Here is a 17,835-nt window from a genome sequence, read left to right as displayed (position 1 = left end):
GCCCATGCTCTATCCACTAAGATGCACTGCTTCTCTAATTTCTTGAGTGCTTGAGTGCAGAGCACTGAACTAAACACTTGGGAAAGTACAGTGCAACAGAGTTAGCAGCATGAGATCTGTCCACAAAGAGCTTATAGTCTAGTGGGGGAGAAAAACATTAAAATAAATTACAGATAGAGGAAGTGGCAGCAGAGTATAAGGAAATGTACGTGAGTCCTGTGGGGCTAAGGATGAGGTGAACATCAAGTCTTTTAAGGGTACAGAGCCAGGTTCATAGGCAAAGCAGAAGTTAGAACGAATGAGGGATTAGTCCAGCAAGGCCTTTTGGATGAGATGTGATTTTAGTAGGGCTTCTACTGACACTGTGGGATTTTGAACACTGTGAGTAAATTAATCAAGTTTCTAGTGTTAACCATAAGGAAAAAAATGATTTTGATAGCCATGACTCTGGGACATAAACTACTTTGAAATCTATTAAAATATATAACTGGACTCTAGCTCTATTTCCACTTTAATAAAATTAAAGAAAGGGTAAGACTGTAGAAGAGATTATTCTGCTTAATTTAGAAGAGATGGTGTAGTGCTACATTTAGGTAGTTGGAAAGCTGTTGATACCCAGAACTTAAACTGCATGGAATCAATCAGCCAATGGCATTTATGGAGCACTCACTGTGTACAGAGCACTGTACTAAGTCCTCAGGAGAGTACAATACAATAGGGTTGATAGACATGCTTCCTGCCCAAAAGGATTTTACAATCTAGAGGGAGCCGTCCAATTCTCCAATATGGTTCATTTATTATATTTTATTACAAGTAAGGTATCACAAATTGAGAGATACAAGAAGGACCAGGGCACGGTGGGAAAAGGAGGTAGGGTATTCAGTACCAACAGCCTTTCTAGCACCTTTGGTGAGCACCAGGGAAAACTAGGGTTTAAATACATTCACAACAGATTATACTGTTTCGTTTACATTTAGGGAAGCAGCATGGCATAGTGGATAGAGCACAAGCCTGGGAGTCACAAAGTAATAGGTTCTAATCCCGGCTCCGCCACTTGTCTGCTGTGTGGCCTTGGGCAAGTCACTTCATTTCCCTGGCCTCAGTTACCACACCTGTAAAATAGGGATTAAGACTGTGAGCCCCATGAAGACAGGGACTGTGCTAAACCTAATTTGCTGTATCCCTCTAGACTGTAAGGTCATTTTGGGAAGGAAATGTATCAATTTATTGTTATATTGTACTCTCCCAAGTGCTTAGTACAGCGCTCTGCGCATAGTAAGCACTCAATAAATATGATTTATTTATAATAATTTTACATTGATTCACACTTGCCCTTTTATTTGGTCTGACACCTAACACTACTTTAATGAACAGAGGTAACATTTTATTGGATCAAACAGTCCTTCCAGCTTAGTATTCGATCCTTATTGGCCCTCCAGCCCCAAAACTAGGAATGTGTTTTTAAATGTCCCTAACTTTTCCCTGTAGTAACCTATTGTAGACCTCTACTCCATGAATTTATCTAAACTCTTCTTGAACCTATTGAGATTTTCAGCCTGCACAATTTCCTATGGTAATACATTCCATGGAGTTGCCCCCTCCTGCCTCATCTCCCTGCTCTCCTATTACAGCCCAGCCCACACAATTTGTTCCTCTTATGCCAGCGTATTCACTGTACCTTGATCTCGTCTGTATCGTTCCTGACCACTCATTCACATCCTGCCTCTGTCTTGGAATGCCATTCCTCTTCATATCTGATAAACAATTATTCTCTCCATCTTCAGAACCTTATTGAAGACACATCTCCTCCAGGAGACCTTCCCTGACTAAGCCCTCATTTCCTCTTCTCCCACTTCCTTCTGCATCACCCTGATTTGCTCCCTTTATTCACCCCTCAGCCCCACAGAACTTATGTACACAGCCATAATTTTTATTTATTTATTTTAATGTCTGTCTCCCCATCTAGACTGTGAGCTCATTGAGGTCAGGGAATGTGTCTACCAACTCTGTCTACCAAGTGCTTAGTACAGTGCTCTGCACACAGTAAGCACTCAATAAATATGATTGGTTGCTTCATACTGTGTGAAAATTAATTTATTTTGTTTATTTTGTTTGTTGTGAACCTACTATTGCCACAGTTCAAGAAGTGTCAACTGATGTTGGTGTTATGGGATCTGGTAACAAAGTTCTCAGTTTACCCAGAAAATACCCTTCATCATTTTGTAAATTCAATGATAACTCTCCTCAACATTCACCTTTCCAGAAGGAAAAATCCTCTTCTTTTTATTTTAGCCTTGTTTGGAAGCTGCTCCATACCTCTGATCACTTGTAATGAATTTTGCTTTCCCTCAGAACAGATCCACAGTGTAAAGCAAGGTATTCACTGTACCTTGATCTTGTCCATCTCACCTCCAACCTCTTGCCCACACCCTGCCTCTGGCCTGGAATGCCCTCCCACTTCATATCTGAGAGACGATCCCTCTACCTATCTTCAAAGCCTTATTAAAAGTACATCTCCTCCAAGAGGCCTTCCCCAACTAAATCTCATTTTCTCTCCTCTCTTGGCAAACTCTTAGGGGACTACTTTTAGTTTTGGTAGCATGGATAAGATGCTCACCTCTGATCTGGAACTCGAAACTCCGTCTAATTGTGTAAAAGTGGCTCATTATACATCAACTCATTTTATACTGCTTTTTCTTTAGGAAGCACCCCTGGTTTAAAATGTGAGGGATACCCGTATGTATTGGCTAATCCAGGGTGATTGAATCAATCCCTATAAAATAATCACTTGTGTGTGTGTGTGTGCATGGTGTTGCTCCTGTATTTGTGGCCCTAAAAACAGGTATAGATGTGTCATTATTTTCATGCTTTCCTACATAAAGTGGGGCTTGGTTCTAAGCAGCATGGCCTAGTGGCAAGAGTATGAGTTTGGGATTCAGAGGACATGGGTTCTAATCCCAACTCTGCCACTTGTCTGCTATGTGACCTTGGGCAAGTCACTTCACTTCTGTGTGCCTAAATTCCCTCATCTGTAAAATGGGGATTAAGACCGTGAGCCGGATGTGGGACAGGGACTGTGTCCAACCTGATTACCTTATATCTACCCCAGCACTTAATACAGTGCTTGGCACACAGTAAGTACTTAACAAATACCATTATTATCATTATCATTAGGCATCTTCAGAGGCTTCTTGAGCAGTGAAAGACTCAGTTCTCTGCTATTCTTGGTTTAGCTCAGCACAAGTACATATGCACACACACACACACATACACGTGGACTCTCTCTGTGTCACACACACACACTGCTCAATCTATATTTAGCATTACACATGAGTTTTGCCTGAGATTTCATGCTACCACTTTCTTGTTCTTTAGATATAGAACCACCTGTTATTGACAGATGCAGGTCCCCACCACCAATCCAGGTGTCCGAGAACGAGTACGGAGCAATGTGGGAAGAGCCTCAGTTCTCAGACAACTCAGGTGAGCATAATTGAAAAGACCCAGAACAACAGCAGTAGCCTTACCGGGAGAAGACAGGTATTGGGTGATGAAGGGCACCTCAAACCACATATTGCAAGACCATCCTTTCAAGTGATTGGTGCTAAATATCTTGGTCTTTTGTCTGCAAGATGTACTCAACCAACACAAGTATTACATATATGTCACTTAATAATAATAATGATGATGTTGGTATTTGTTAAGCGCTTACTATGTGCCGAGCACTGTTCTAAGTGCTGGGGTATACACTTGCCTTTGTATAGTGCATCTTTCATAATGCTTCAGTGCTAATGGTATTAGAATGTAATCTATTGCATTCAGATTGGCCTTGCTTGAATAAAATTACAATATTCCTGTTCAAAGTACACCATTTTTTTAAATTTTGACTATTTTTCCAGGAGCCTCACTTACTATCACTAGAAGTCATTCCCCAGGAGATCTTTTTCCACATGGAGAAACAACAGTTCAGTACACTGCCACTGACCCATCGGGCAATAATCGAACATGTGAGATTCACATCATCATCAAAGGTATGTTTGCCTAGTTCTTCCAGAAAATATTCCCTAAATGCTGAATGGAGTGTTTTGAGAAATGCAACTTCTGTTGTCCTTTTTTTTTGATCCAAGAAACGAGACTGTGAAAAATAACACATTTAATAAAAATGGAAAAGCAGATGCACAGAATTGGTATGCCGCAACTTGCTCCCTTTGCTCTACTTCCCCCTCCCCACCCCACAGCATTTGTGTATATACATATATGTCTATAATTCTATTTATTTATATTAATGCCTGTTATATTGATGCTGTTGATGCCTGTTTACTTGTATTGATGTCTGACTCCCCTCTTCTAGACTGTGAGCCCATTGTGGGCAGGGATTTTCTCTCTTTGTTGCTGAATTGTACTTTCCAAGTGCTTAGTACAGTGCTCTGCACACAGTAAGTGCTCAATAAATACAATTGAATGAATGAATACTGCCATCAGAAGTCATATTGCTATGGAAATACAGCTAGCTCTTGAAAGATTTTCCATAGCCCATTTTTTAGGTTTCTTAAATTAACCATATTTTCAACTAATCCCTTAAGCTTTTATAGGATGAAAAAAATAAGAACACTTTATCTAGATTGGCACTGAAAATGTAATTTTATTGACCACAAATTGTCATTCAGACAATTTTCTATTTTACTGAAGGAGTATGTGTGTGTATTTAGATCACTAGTTAAATGATGTCTTTTTAGCCAGCTAGTTAGATGGCTAGGCATTTCTGCCTTTCAGGTTCAAGATTACATTGTAAGCACCTTGTTAAATGCAGGAGGGTTGGGGAGAGCTGGGGTTGGGGAGAACTGGATAGTGGGCACTTAAGAGGAGCTTTTGGAGGAAAATTGGGAGGCTGGTAATAGAATTAGCTGTAGGGGGGCCCAGCCCTGCTAACCTCTCTTCTGGTTCCCAACATTCAGGTCTCTCCTTGGCTCAGCAGGATAGACTGCTCCTTTGCCATTCCTCCCTAAAGTGCCCTTGGCCCTTTTGCCACTGTTTGGAAGCAGTGATAAAATAGATGTTGATTGGTCAGGTATTCCTGATGCATGGAATTTCTGAAAGCCAACTAGCATTCTTCTTGCCTGAATAAAGTAGAGATCATAAATAACTAGGTTCTTGTAGGTTGAAATAATCCATGTTCCAGTTATCTGTGTTTTCTCAATCATACTGCATTATATCAAAACCAGCTTGTCTTTACTAGGTTCTCCCTGTGAAGTCCCCTTCACTCCAGTAAATGGGGATTTAAAATGTAGAAAGGACAGCGTTGGACTCAACTGTACATTAAGCTGCTTGGAGGGCTATGATTTTACAGAAGGGTCCACTGAAAAGTACTACTGTGCCTTTGAAGATGGTATCTGGAAACCACCATATTCTACTGAATGGCCAGACTGTGCTTGTAAGTTTTACTTAGTTTCTGTGATAAAATGGATGTCTTGGGCATAGCTTTTGGAATATATACATAATATATATATATATATGATATACACCTATCCATATATAAGTATACACATACATATATATATATACTTTTATACTTATGTATATACTTATATACTTGTATACTTATAAGTATATATATGAGCATATGTTTTCTCAAAAAATCAGAGCTGTTGCAGGGAGTTCCACCAACTGTGAAGTAGTCACATATTAGTTTGAAACATAGAGCACAATCCTATCCCCAAATTGAATGCATTAACAGTAACTTTTAAAATTCAGAAAAGCATATATGTGGTTCAAGGTTTCGTTTAAGTGATTGGATTGAGTGTTTCCAGTTATTTCATCTTTAGATGTATATAAGATATAAAGATTCAGGTTCGTCAAGCCCATTCTTGTTGATGGACTATTTGTCCAGTTATATACTGCTTTTAAAAAAAGCCTCTTCAAATTACTAATACATCTTTGGTAAAATTATTACCTAATACATTATTATTCAATATTAAAAAGAAAATGAATTTGGAAAGTAGAACTATTAATTTCTTCCAAAACCAGTGTTCTGGCACTGGGTTTCCTTGGGGGCAGAGACAGTGATCCAAGATTTAGGGGATGAAAGAAAGGAGGAAAGGGAATGAGCGACAGAAAGGAGAGACAAACAGTCGCATCCCTCATATATCACACACTCCTCCCACCCACCATGTCAAACATTCACATACACTTTCTCCCTTTCTCCTCATCTACCTCTGCCCCTCCATCCTTTTGACTCCTCCACCTCCCACCCCCTTCCCCTCCCACTCTCCATTTTTCCCTCTTTCTATTCCTGAGCTAACCACCCAGCACCATGGAGAGGAGTAGGTAGAGGAGTACTGATCTGCTTTGTATTGCTAAAAATCATTTGCAGTATATTCTTCCAAGCACTTAGTATGGTGCTCTGCACACAGTGAACACTGAATAAATATATCACTGATTAATTTATTAATTGAGGACAGCCTTCACATAGCACCATAATAGGATTTACCTCACCAAACAGCCAATATAGGTAGAGTAGAGAAGCAGCATGACTCAGGGGAAAGAGCCCGGGCTTGGAAGTCAGAGGCCATGGGTTCTAATCCCAGCTCTGCCACTTGTCAACTGTGTGACTTTGTGCAAGTCACTTAACTTCTCTGTGCCTCAGTTACCTCATCTATAAAATGGGGATTAAACATGTGAGCCCCACGTAGGACAACCTGATTACCTTGTACACCCCCCCCCCAGCGCTTAGGACAGGGCTTGGCACATAGTAAGTGCTTAACAAATGCCATCATCATTATTATTATTATTATTATTATTATTATCATTACTTTGGAAATCAAACTTCTATCACTAGGAAATTTCTAGCAATCCTGTATTTTCTGTCTATGGCAGGTGACCCTCTGATTATCAAGTGTCAGACTTTTTCAACTACCCTGTAAATGTCATGTTCACTAGAAGTGTTGCTATTGAGTTTAAATCATTTTCATAAACTTTCCTGCAACAGAGATCATAAAATGGCTAGCGAGTGATTTTTGTCTCACTTTTCCAGTAAATCGTTTTGCAAATCATGGGTTCAAATCTTTTGAAATGCTCTACAAAGCAACTCGTTGTGATGATAGAGACCTTCTAGAAAACTTTTCTGAAGCTTTTGAGAGTGCCCTTGGTAAAATGGTAAGTTAGCAATACATATGCATGTCTTCATAAATTTTTTTGTGTCATTTTTGAGATATATTTCTTTTATTCTGTGGTTTATAATGTGACTTATTAGTTGTACCATGAAAGCTGGACTCTGAAATCATTTTCCTGAGTTGGGTTTCGTCTCTGCAGGTCTAAATGTTTGTTTGTTGAGGTTACTCATGTGAGCTGAGCCGATAAGAAGAATAAGAAATGAAGCTGCTTAAAAAATGTTCTAAGTGCTTGGTTTTACATTTTGGAGCTAAAATTATCCATTGTTTAGAAGGTCAGTGAAGAGGAGTGTGGCCTAGTGGCAAGTACATGAGATAGGGAGTCGGGAGGCCCAGGTTCTAATCCCCACTCTACTAATGGCCTACTATGTCAATTCATTTGACTTTTCTTGACACCTGCTCTACCTACTTCTTAAACCGTGAGTTCCCTATGGGACAGTGATTAAATCTGATCTTATTATCCTGAATGTGACCTGACATTTACTACAGTGCTTGGCACATCATAAGCATTTAATAAATACCATTATTATCACACTTCCCTTCCAACATATATTTTGTTCATATATTCAGCATTTATGGGCATATATATGTATATATAATGTTTTATGTGTATAATAATTTGCATATCAATATTCAATCGATGGTATTTATTGAGTATTTACTGTATGCAGAACACAGTCCTAAGCACTTGGGAAAGTGCAAAACAACAGAGTTAATATACACGTTCCCCACCCACCAGGAGTTTACAGTCTAGAGGAGACAGGCATGAATATGAAAAATTAAATTACAGATATGTACTTAAATGCTGTGGGGCTAAGGGTGGGGTGAATGTCAAATGCCTAAAGGGTATCCATGTGCTTAGGCAACAGAGACAGGAGAGGGAGTAGAAAAAATGAGAGCTTAATTGGGGAAAGGATCTCGGAGGAGGTGTGATTTTAATGAGGCTTTGAAGGTGGGGAGAGTGGTGGCCTGTCATATATGGAGGGGGAGGGAGTTCCAGGTCAGAGGGAGGACGTGGGTGAGGTGTTGTCAGCAAAACAGACGAATCGAGAAGTCAGTGTTAGAGGAGCGAAGTGTGTGGAATGGGTTTTAGTAGGAAATCAGTGAAGTAAGATAGGAGGGGGCAAAGTGACTGAGTGTTTTAAAGCCAGTGGTAAGGAATTTTTGTTTGATATGGTGGTGCATATGCAACTACTGGAGGTTCTTGAGGAATGGGGAGACGTGAACTGAACTTTTCTTAGGAAAATGATCCAGGCATTAGAGTGAAGTTTGGACTACAGAAGAGAGAGACAGGAGGCAGGGATGTTAGCAAGGAGGCTGATGTAGTTGTAGAGGGAGGATATGATAAGTACTTAGATCAGCATGGTGGCTGTTTGGATGAGGAGGAACTCAGAGATGTTATAGAAGAAGAGGAAAGGCAGCATAGCTTAGTGGAAAGAGCATAAGCCTGGGAGTCAGAGGACCTGGGTTCTATTCCCAACTCCAGTAATTGCCTGCTGTGTGACTTTAGGCAAGTCACTGCATGTCTCTGTGCCTCAGTTTCCTCATCTGTAAAATGAGGATTCAGTATCCCTCAATCAGTTGTATTTATTGAGAGCTTACTCTGTGCAGAGAACTGTACCAAGTGCTCAGAAGACTACAAGAGTTGGTAGTTATGTTCCCTGCCCACAACGAGCTTCCTTCCTCCTATTTAGACTCTGAGCCCCATATGGTACAGGGACTGTGTCTGACCTGATTATCTTGTATCTACCCCAGTGCTGAGAACATTGCTTGAAACATAGTAAGTGTGTAATTAATACCATTATTATTATCTGTATTAATCATTAGGAAGAACTGAGAGGATTTGATGACACACTGTGTGGGTTGATTGAAAAAGATGTATTAAGCTGGTCCCCATGGGCTATCATGGGATTCGGGAACTCCCTAGAAACAGAAAAATGCTTCTAGATGTTTGAGTTTTGACAGTCTACCTGCCTGCAGCTTGGGAGTGGAATCAAGGATTAGACTGTTTAGGATCCCTCAACTCTCTCTCTTTTTTAAATTGGTATTTGTTAAGTGCTGACTATGTGCCAGGCACTGTTCTAAGAGCTGGGGTAGACAAACTAATCAGGTTGGACACAGCCCCTGTCCCACGTGGGGCTGACAGTCTTAATCCCCATTTTACAGATGAGGGAACTGGGGCCCAGGGAAGTTAAGTGATTTGCCCCAGGTCACACAGCAGACAAGTGGTGGAGCAGGATTAGAACCCAGGTCCTTCTAACTCCCAGGCCCATGCTCTATCTGGAGAAGCAGCATGACATAGGGGATAGAGCATGGGCCTGGGAATCAGAAGGTCATGGGTTCTAATCCTGACTCCACCACTTGTCTGATGTGTAACCTTGGGCAAGTCACTTCACTTCTCTGGGCCTCAGTTCTCTCATATGTAAAATGGAGATTGAGACTGTGAGCCCCATGTGAGACAGGGACTGTGTCCAAGCCAATCCACTTGTATCCACCCCAACATTTAGTACAGTGCCTGGCACATAGTTAACTGCTTAATAAATACCATTTTGTTATTATTATTATTATCCAGTAGGCCACACTGCTTCCACAACTCTTTGCATCCTAGGGGCCAGAAAAACATGCTTTTTCATGGGCTAACCAACAGCTGACAGTCTTTCTCCTCTTTTTCTTTCCTTGCACTTATGTGCCCCGGCCCTGTGACTCCATGATTTAGCTTGCTTAACAGCTCCCACCTGGATCAACACTGACTTGATCACTGGAGAGGGCTAACTAGTTGAGAATAAGGTGGCATATGTTGTTCTTGTTTGTTTTGATATGACCCTAGATGTAAACAGCTAACAACTGTGGTGTGTTTCTTGGATTTTTATCTTTTAATAGGAAATGTATTGGAAGTTTGTGATCATTTGCATATAAATAATTGAAAATAGATTAAATTTTTAAAAGCAATTTCATCTCCTCAAAGCTTTGTGAGCATCTTTAATGAGCTTTTGGAAATGTTTCATTCTGAAAACAAAATTGCTTTGTGCTTAGCATCTTCGATGCTGCAAGGTATAGTTTTGGCATTTGGAAAAATAAGCTTTCTGTCCCTTGGTAATTAGATGCCAAGGGCAAAATTTGGAGATACAACATTAAGAAATCAATTAGAAACAGTCATAACATAATGCAGAAAACTGGGGAAAAAAAAAATTCCAAAAACTAACTTCAAGAATTTAGTCACTTAATAAAAAACAGTGCTTCACTGTTTTATTAGAATTATAAAATCATTAACCTCCTCTAACTAAAAAACACCCAACACTGAATATTCACAAATATTGCAGTATGGCACAATGAATTTTAGAACTCATTTATCACTTAGGAACCTGCTTCGTTTCCAGAGGCTCAATTGATCTTAATTCTCTAAAGATGCAAAGGTCATAGATTTGAAAATGGAGAAATAAATGAAAGGGGGCTTGGAAGGCTTGAGAGGAGTTTAATATTAAATTAGACTTTTTTTGTTTTTTCCATTTGCAGGTTCCATCATTTTGCAGTGATGTTGATGACATTGACTGCAAACTGGAGGACTTGACAAGGAAACATTGTCTAGAATATAATTATGACTATGAAAATGGATTTGCAATTGGTAATTTCTCTTTTAAAAGTTACCTGATCCATCTAGCATCAGAATATTGTAGATTAATGTGTGACTATTTAGGCATAATCATGGAGTCTCCCATGGAAAACAAGAGCTGAACTTCACCTGTTTCAGGACCGAGAGCTTGGGTAAAGAAATGGATTATTATGATGGTGGTTCGCTCAGCACCTCCCACACTCTTTTATCCCTGCCAGTTATTCATTCATTCATTCATTCATTCAATCGAATTTATCGAGTGTTTACTGTGTGCAGAGCATGTAACTAAGCACTTGGGAGAGTATAACAATATACAGACACATTCCAGTGCTAACCAAGGCAGGAAGGACAGTAAGCAAGTTGACAGGCGGGGTGCAACACATTGCAAATGGAACCCAGGAAGTTTGCATTTAGAACCCATTTATGGCCCAAATGACTATGGCATAGTGCCACTGCAGTGCCCATAGCTCAAAAAGCCAGCATCCACTGACTTATGAAGCGGCATGGTGTAGTGGATTGAGCACAGGCCTGGGAGTCAGAAGGTCGTGGGTTCTGATCCCAGATCTGCCATTTGTCTGCTGTGTAACCTTGGGCAGTTCACTTCTCTATGCCTCAATTCCCTCATCTGGAAAATGAGGATTGAGATTGTGAGCCCCAGATGGGACAGGGGCTGTATCCAACCCGATTTGCTTGTTTCCACCCCAACGCTTAGTACAGTGCCTGGCACATAGTAAGTGCTTAAGAAGTACCATAAAAAAACACAAATTTAAAAAAAATGCTGAAGTTGTTATTGCCCACATGGATCAGCTATTTTCAGAATTCTTGTTGGGTCTCTTCACCTTGCAAAATGCTCTAGGTGATTCTACAGGCAAAAGCTTTCAACACCATTGACATTCCACTATCTCTACTTGTTACCAGAGTGTAAACTCTTTGAGGACAGGTATATCTTCCAACTCTATTGTATTGTACTCTCCCAAATGCTTAGAACAGTGTTCTGCACACAGTGAGTGTTCAGTAAATACCAACGATTGATGGAGTGATCGATTCCCCCACTACAGTGAAGTGTAATATACTAAACTGAAGAGCGGATTGTGTCATCCATTGGAAAAATGAGTGAAATTCTTTAATGCTCAAACAAATTGCAAATGACTTCATAGAATTATTCTGAGGTTTTCAAAAGAGAAAAAGAAAAATGTCATTTGAGTCCCAAATTTCCGATTTGTAATATGGCCCTCCCTCAGTCTAAGAGAGAATTTGAATATTCAAGTTCATCTTTGCCAGAAAGAGGAACTACTCTAGATGAAAAGTTAGATTTTACCATGTCTACTTTGCCTTATAAAGTTGCTGGATCTCCCAGATGAAGGAAACTATACATCATTTCTTGTCCTCTACACCCAACCTCATACAACCCCTATAGATTTGAAAGCAGTAATAGTGTGGGAAGGAGGGGAGGTAGATATTTCAGCCATTGAGTCTGAGGGTAGCAGGTATACTGTGACCTAGTGGAAAGAGCAAGGGCCTGGGAGTTAGGGAATCTGGGTTCTAATCCTGACTCTGCTGTGTGAACTTGGGCAAGTCACTTAACTTCTCCAAGCCACAGTTTCCTCATCTGAATGGGGATTGTATAGCTGTCCTCCCTCCTACTTAGACTGTGAGCCCCATGAGGGGCAGAGACTCTGGCTGACTTGATTAGCTATTTAATCTACCCCATGCTTAGTACAGTGCTTGTCACATAGTTTGTGTTAACAAACATCTTAATTATTCTTATCATTATTAGTAGTATTACTGTTGATTGTCTAAGGATTGGATAAGGACTGAAGGAAGCAAAGAGGTGAAATTTACTTTTCAATCCCAGAAGTTACCCCTTAAGGTTAGAATTGAGACATATTTCTGGAAAGGCAGAAATGGCTTCTGTCACCAACCACTGCACTTTGGCCATTTTTATCAGCACTAAAAATACCAAACATTCTGTCTCAGAAAAGTGGCTCAACTAGGATAAAAAACATTTGTAGAGGGTCAGTGTATACAAACCTACTGTTCACTTCCAGTTGCTCAGTAAGTACTCTTTTGATTTAATTTAATTTATTTAATTTATTTGTATCGATGCCTGTCTCGCCCCCCCCCTTTAGACTGTAAGCTCATTGTGGGCAGGGAATGTATCTGTTTATTGTTGTATTGTACTCTCCCAAGGGCTTAGTACAGTGCTCTGCACACAATAAGCACTCAATAAATATAATTGAATGAGTGAATGATGTAAAAAAAAAGTTTGGCTTGTGTTCACTCACTACAGCAATCATTGATTGATACATTTTTCCTTCATTTCAATGGCTCAAGGACCTGGTGGTTGGGGTGCAGCTAATAGACTCGATTATTCCTATGACGATTTCCTAGAAGAAATGCAAAAGCGGACACAGAAACCTGCTAGACATGCATCCTCCCGGTTCAAAAGACATGAGAGGCCTAGCATTCCTCTGTCTGATCATAAAATAAAGTTAATTTTTAACATCACAGGTAAGAGAATACATGTAAAATGACCTGTTTTCTGAGCTTCCCAAGCCTAAAATAACCAAATAGAACTTTTAATGTGTACATAGATTGTTGCAATAGTTTATAGTCAATAGTTTATACTATTTATGTACAGGGGATGGCCAGTTCCTTTCCATCTGGTATACATTATTCACCATTTTTTCCCAAGTTGTAGATTTCCTTGGAATCCTAACAAGCTAGTAGTGCACTCCTTTAGCCACCCTCTCTGTCTGCCTGTCAAAAAGAGTTGTTAGAGTTTAAGAAACACAGGAGTCCCAGATAGTCCCAGTTAGACCATCCTCACTGTAAAATAGAGTTTGGTCAAAAAAGTATAGAGCATATGAAATGTCATTATATAATTCTACCTGCTATAGAAATTGTGGCATTTATTTTCAGTCTCTGGGATTCTCTCTGTCAAAGGGTCAGATCCTCTTCCTTCCCTCCCTTCCCACCTTAGATGCATTTTAATGGGGGCTGCCAATTTTCCAAATCGTTAGAGGATCTTAGATCAGTGTTATGGTAGCTAGATGGTAACAGTATGTTCTGACCACACGTCAAGATCAGAACTCTGTTGTTAATTTCCATGAGGTGCCCAACAGCTTTTCACAGGGATCGTTTTATTCAGTGACATTCCATTGCTGGAGCATTCCATTATCTCATATATGCCCCATTGTATATTTTTATGTTTTTGTCTTGTTTGTTTGGCTTCAAATTTTAGCGAGCGTGCCATTGCCGGCTGAAAGAAACGATACACTGGAATCTGAAAACCAGCAGCGCCTCCTTAAGACATTAGAAACCATTACAAATAGGTTGAAAAGGACCCTCAATAAGGAACCCATGTATTCTTTTCAGCTGGCATCTGATCTGGTTGTAGCTGACAGCAATTCATTAGAAACGGAAAAGGCCTTTTTATTCTGCAGACCAGGTTCAGTGCTGAGGGGACGCATGTGCGGTAAGATTTTGATTTCTGAAGATCAAAAATAATCTGTGAGCCACTGGATATGACACAAGTTTGTTTTTTGGCCTCTCACATTCAAAGCAGAACAGATGACTGCTCCTGAAATAGAATGAAAAATTGCTTTCCTTATAAAATTATGTTGTATAAAGCCTCCGAAACCTGTGTTTACACATCACTGATGCCACAACTTTCAAAGGTTCATCTGGATCCGTTCCAGCTTCCTTCACACAGTAACTATTGTCTGTAGGCTCTGGAGTCTTTCTTAGCTAAGATCTTTGAGTCAAACTGTGTCCAGAGGTGAACATTTACAGAATTTTCATTACTGAACTGAGTAATAGGCGTAGCAATACAAAGCAGTCAGGTCAAACTCATTCCTGTGGGTGAGTTGTTAATCAATCCATCATTCCATCAAAAGTATTTAATGACCATTTACTTTTATAAAGAGGACTGTACTAAATGCTTGAGACAGAACAATACAGGAGGTACATAGAATCCTTGACGTTAAGCGTTTACAGACTAGAGGGAGAGACAGCTGCTAAAATAAATTACAGGTGGGGTTGGGCAAGCAATAAACTACAAAGATATGTAAGTGCTGTGGGGGAGGTGGGTGTAATCAATAGTATTGTTTTATGGCATTTGTTTAAACCCTTACTATCTTCCAGGCACTGTGCTGAACAAGCTAATCAGGTTGGACACAGTCCATGTCCCCTGTGGGTCGCACAGTCTTAATCCCCATTTTACAGATGAGGTAACTAAGGCTCAGAGAAATTAAGTGGCTTGCCCTAGGTCATACAGCCGACAAATGACAGACTCAGGGTTAGAACCCTTTCACATGTAATTTTTTTCTTTCTTTAGGCTAGTGATGTGCATGCACATATCATCACTGCCACAAATCAAGGGTGTGGCACTGCCCATCCTATTCCAATCAATAGAGTGCTCAGCCATCATGTTGGGATTCGTTGTGGAATGGAATTTAACTAACTGCACCTCAATCCTTTAGCAAAGTGCACCCCTTGGTGGAACAGCTACATTTTTGAAGAATATGTCCTGGCTGGAGTGCAGGATATGTTTCTGTAATATTCCGAAATTAACCTTCATGTGGTTTGCTTATGGTATTTTTTCAGTGAATTGCCCTTTGGGTACGTATTATTCTCTGGAGCATACAACCTGTGAAAGCTGCTGGATTGGATCCTACCAAGATGAGGAGGGGCAGCTTGAATGCAAACTTTGCCCAAGTGGTAGTTACACTGAATACCTGCATTCTCGGAGCCTCTCTGAATGTAAAGGTAAGAACTAATCTTAGAAAAGCCCAAACTGTGTTTCTGGCTAATAATGATAGTGTTTGTTAAGGGCTTACTCTGTGTCAAGCACTGTACTAAGCCCTGCAGTAGATACTAGAAAATTGAGTTGGACCAATTCCTGTCCCAGATGGGGCTCACAGTCTAATGGGGAGGGAGAGCAGGTATTGAATCTCCATTTTACTGATGAGAAACTGAGGCCCAGAGAAGTTAAGTGACTTGCCCAAGGTCACCCAGCAGGCACGAGACAGACCAAGATTAGAACCCAGGCCCACGCTCTCTCCACCAGGCCAGGCTGCTTCTCTGGCTCTTAAAATTAAAAATGGCAGTGAGAAATTTGGTATAATCATTATAATACTACCTTGAGTTCATTTTTCCAAATACTGTTCACATGAATTCTCTCATTTTGGACCTAACATGATCCCTTACAAATGGGGAAATGTAGGCTGGAGAGATAAACTTGCCAGTGTTAACATAGTAGGAGTGGCAGAGCTGGAAATTCTGAGCTCTTCAGATACCCCTGACCCTTCCTATTAGAATGACTGCCTCCCATGCTATTTTAATTACATATCAATTGTGGGATTTTTTTAGGTAATTAAAACAATTGAACTTTGTGAATTAAAATATCAGTTTCTTAATTTATCCTTACACTTGAAATTTTATAAGCTAGAGCATCTAGCTAGAGCATCTAGAGCATCTTAGAGAAGCAGCATAGCCTAGTGGAAAGAGCATGGGCTTGGGAGTCAGAGGTCATGGGTTCTAATGCCGGCTCTGCCACTCAACAGCTGTGTGACTTTGGGCAAGTCACTTCACTTCTCTGTGCCTCAGTTCCCTCATCTGTAAAATAGGGATTAAGATTGTGAGCCCCACCTGGGACAACCTAATTACTTTGAATCTCCCCCACCACTTAGAACAGTGTGTGGCACATAATGAGTGCCTAATTAATACCATCATCATTATTATTATTATCTAAACACAAGTACCATTACTGCTAAACCCAAAACATACTCAAAACACTTCCACTCCAAATTATCAAAACAGAGATGATCATTAGTGAAAATGTTTACAAACATTTGGACACTAATGTGGATGTAAATATTTTGAAAACAGATTCTATTTACAAAACAGAGGTGCAGTTTAAGAGCCTCTTAGGCAAAAATCTCAAAAAAGCATCTCCCCACAGTGGTTGGAATGGTAAACGTGGACATTTACAGCTCTGTCAATGAAGTTCTGAAAAGCATAGAAAAACATTACATCTTCAATCATTTCTGTAGAAGAATCCTTCACATCTTTCTTATTGTATAAGAAACACATCTTTTATAAACCGTGGTAACTTGGGAATCTTGAATATGTCTTGACCTCATGTTCACTGTTTATATGTAATTTTACTTTTTAGCTCAATGCAAGCAAGGCACCTACTCATCCAATGGCCTTGAGACTTGTGAATCATGTCCATTTGGTACCTATCAGCCTGCATTTGGTTCTAGGAGCTGTGTCCCTTGTCCAAAACATACGTCAACTGTGAAACGAGGGGCCGTTGATATATCTGCCTGTGGTGGTGAGTCGAAACCTAGGAGCTGAAATTCTCCAAAATGTACAGCTAGTGTACAATGAATAGGGAATAGGAAGGTTTTCCATGAATGTCTTTTTAGCATTATAAATAAGAAAAAAAAATTGTACCTCAGTTGTCTTATGTTTTTCCCTTGATAAAAAATGGGTGTGCTCAAGAAGTGTTTGTTGATAGACTGATTGACCAACAGGATAACTTAGTCAATCAGCATGAAGAAAGATTTTTCTATTGATAACAAAATCAGTTCTTTTTCAGTGAATATGGGTCACCTAAGACCTTTTGAATTCAAGCTGTACACTAGCCTGACCAGATGTCCCTCTTTAGGTGAGGAATCAACTTTTGGGGATTCCATCTCGCCACCTTTAGAGATTGATGAGATTGCCTAGGGTCTTGCTTTTCACCAGAAGTAGACCCAAGGGGTGTGATGGCAGCAGTGACTAGTGAGATGGAGGAAAAACTATTTCATCTCATTTGCTTCTTCTTTATTGACAACAGCTGGGGTTCTGGCTGCTTCTTTCACTGTGACAGCCACCGTTAGCCCTACCAAGCTGTTCCTTCCCAGGCCTTTTCCTAGGTGTTTATGGTGTAGTCATTGTGATGTATTTGGGGCTGAGCTGGAAACCTGTAGAAAATTAGCCTGGGAATGAATGAAAAATAAAGTTATTCTTTACAAACAGAGAAATGTATTTCTATGAGGAAACAGGTAT

The 17,835-nt window shown here is 40.1% G+C and overlaps 1 protein-coding gene across 8 annotated transcripts in view; it reads left to right on the top strand.

Moving 5' to 3' along the window:
• Positions 1-17,835, top strand: part of SVEP1 (sushi, von Willebrand factor type A, EGF and pentraxin domain containing 1) — a 230,211-nt gene that overhangs the window by 111,049 nt on the left and 101,327 nt on the right. For all 8 annotated transcript variants that reach the window (XM_029055005.2, XM_029055000.2, XM_029054999.2 and 5 more), the window contains 9 exons: positions 3,376-3,483; positions 3,900-4,031; positions 5,237-5,431; positions 7,031-7,152; positions 10,680-10,788; positions 13,111-13,287; positions 14,021-14,254; positions 15,385-15,546; positions 16,955-17,116. In XM_029055005.2, coding sequence (XP_028910838.1) covers positions 3,376-3,483; positions 3,900-4,031; positions 5,237-5,431; positions 7,031-7,152; positions 10,680-10,788; positions 13,111-13,287; positions 14,021-14,254; positions 15,385-15,546; positions 16,955-17,116 — 1,401 coding nt within the window. The remainder of the gene's footprint in view (positions 1-3,375; positions 3,484-3,899; positions 4,032-5,236; positions 5,432-7,030; positions 7,153-10,679; positions 10,789-13,110; positions 13,288-14,020; positions 14,255-15,384; positions 15,547-16,954; positions 17,117-17,835) is intronic.

Source organism: Ornithorhynchus anatinus, chromosome X5 (assembly GCF_004115215.2).
Source record: "Ornithorhynchus anatinus isolate Pmale09 chromosome X5, mOrnAna1.pri.v4, whole genome shotgun sequence".
Lineage (NCBI taxonomy): Eukaryota > Metazoa > Chordata > Mammalia > Monotremata > Ornithorhynchidae > Ornithorhynchus > Ornithorhynchus anatinus.
The sequence above is the reverse complement of the archived record's forward strand: the minus strand, read 5'-3'. Positions and strand labels throughout refer to the sequence as shown.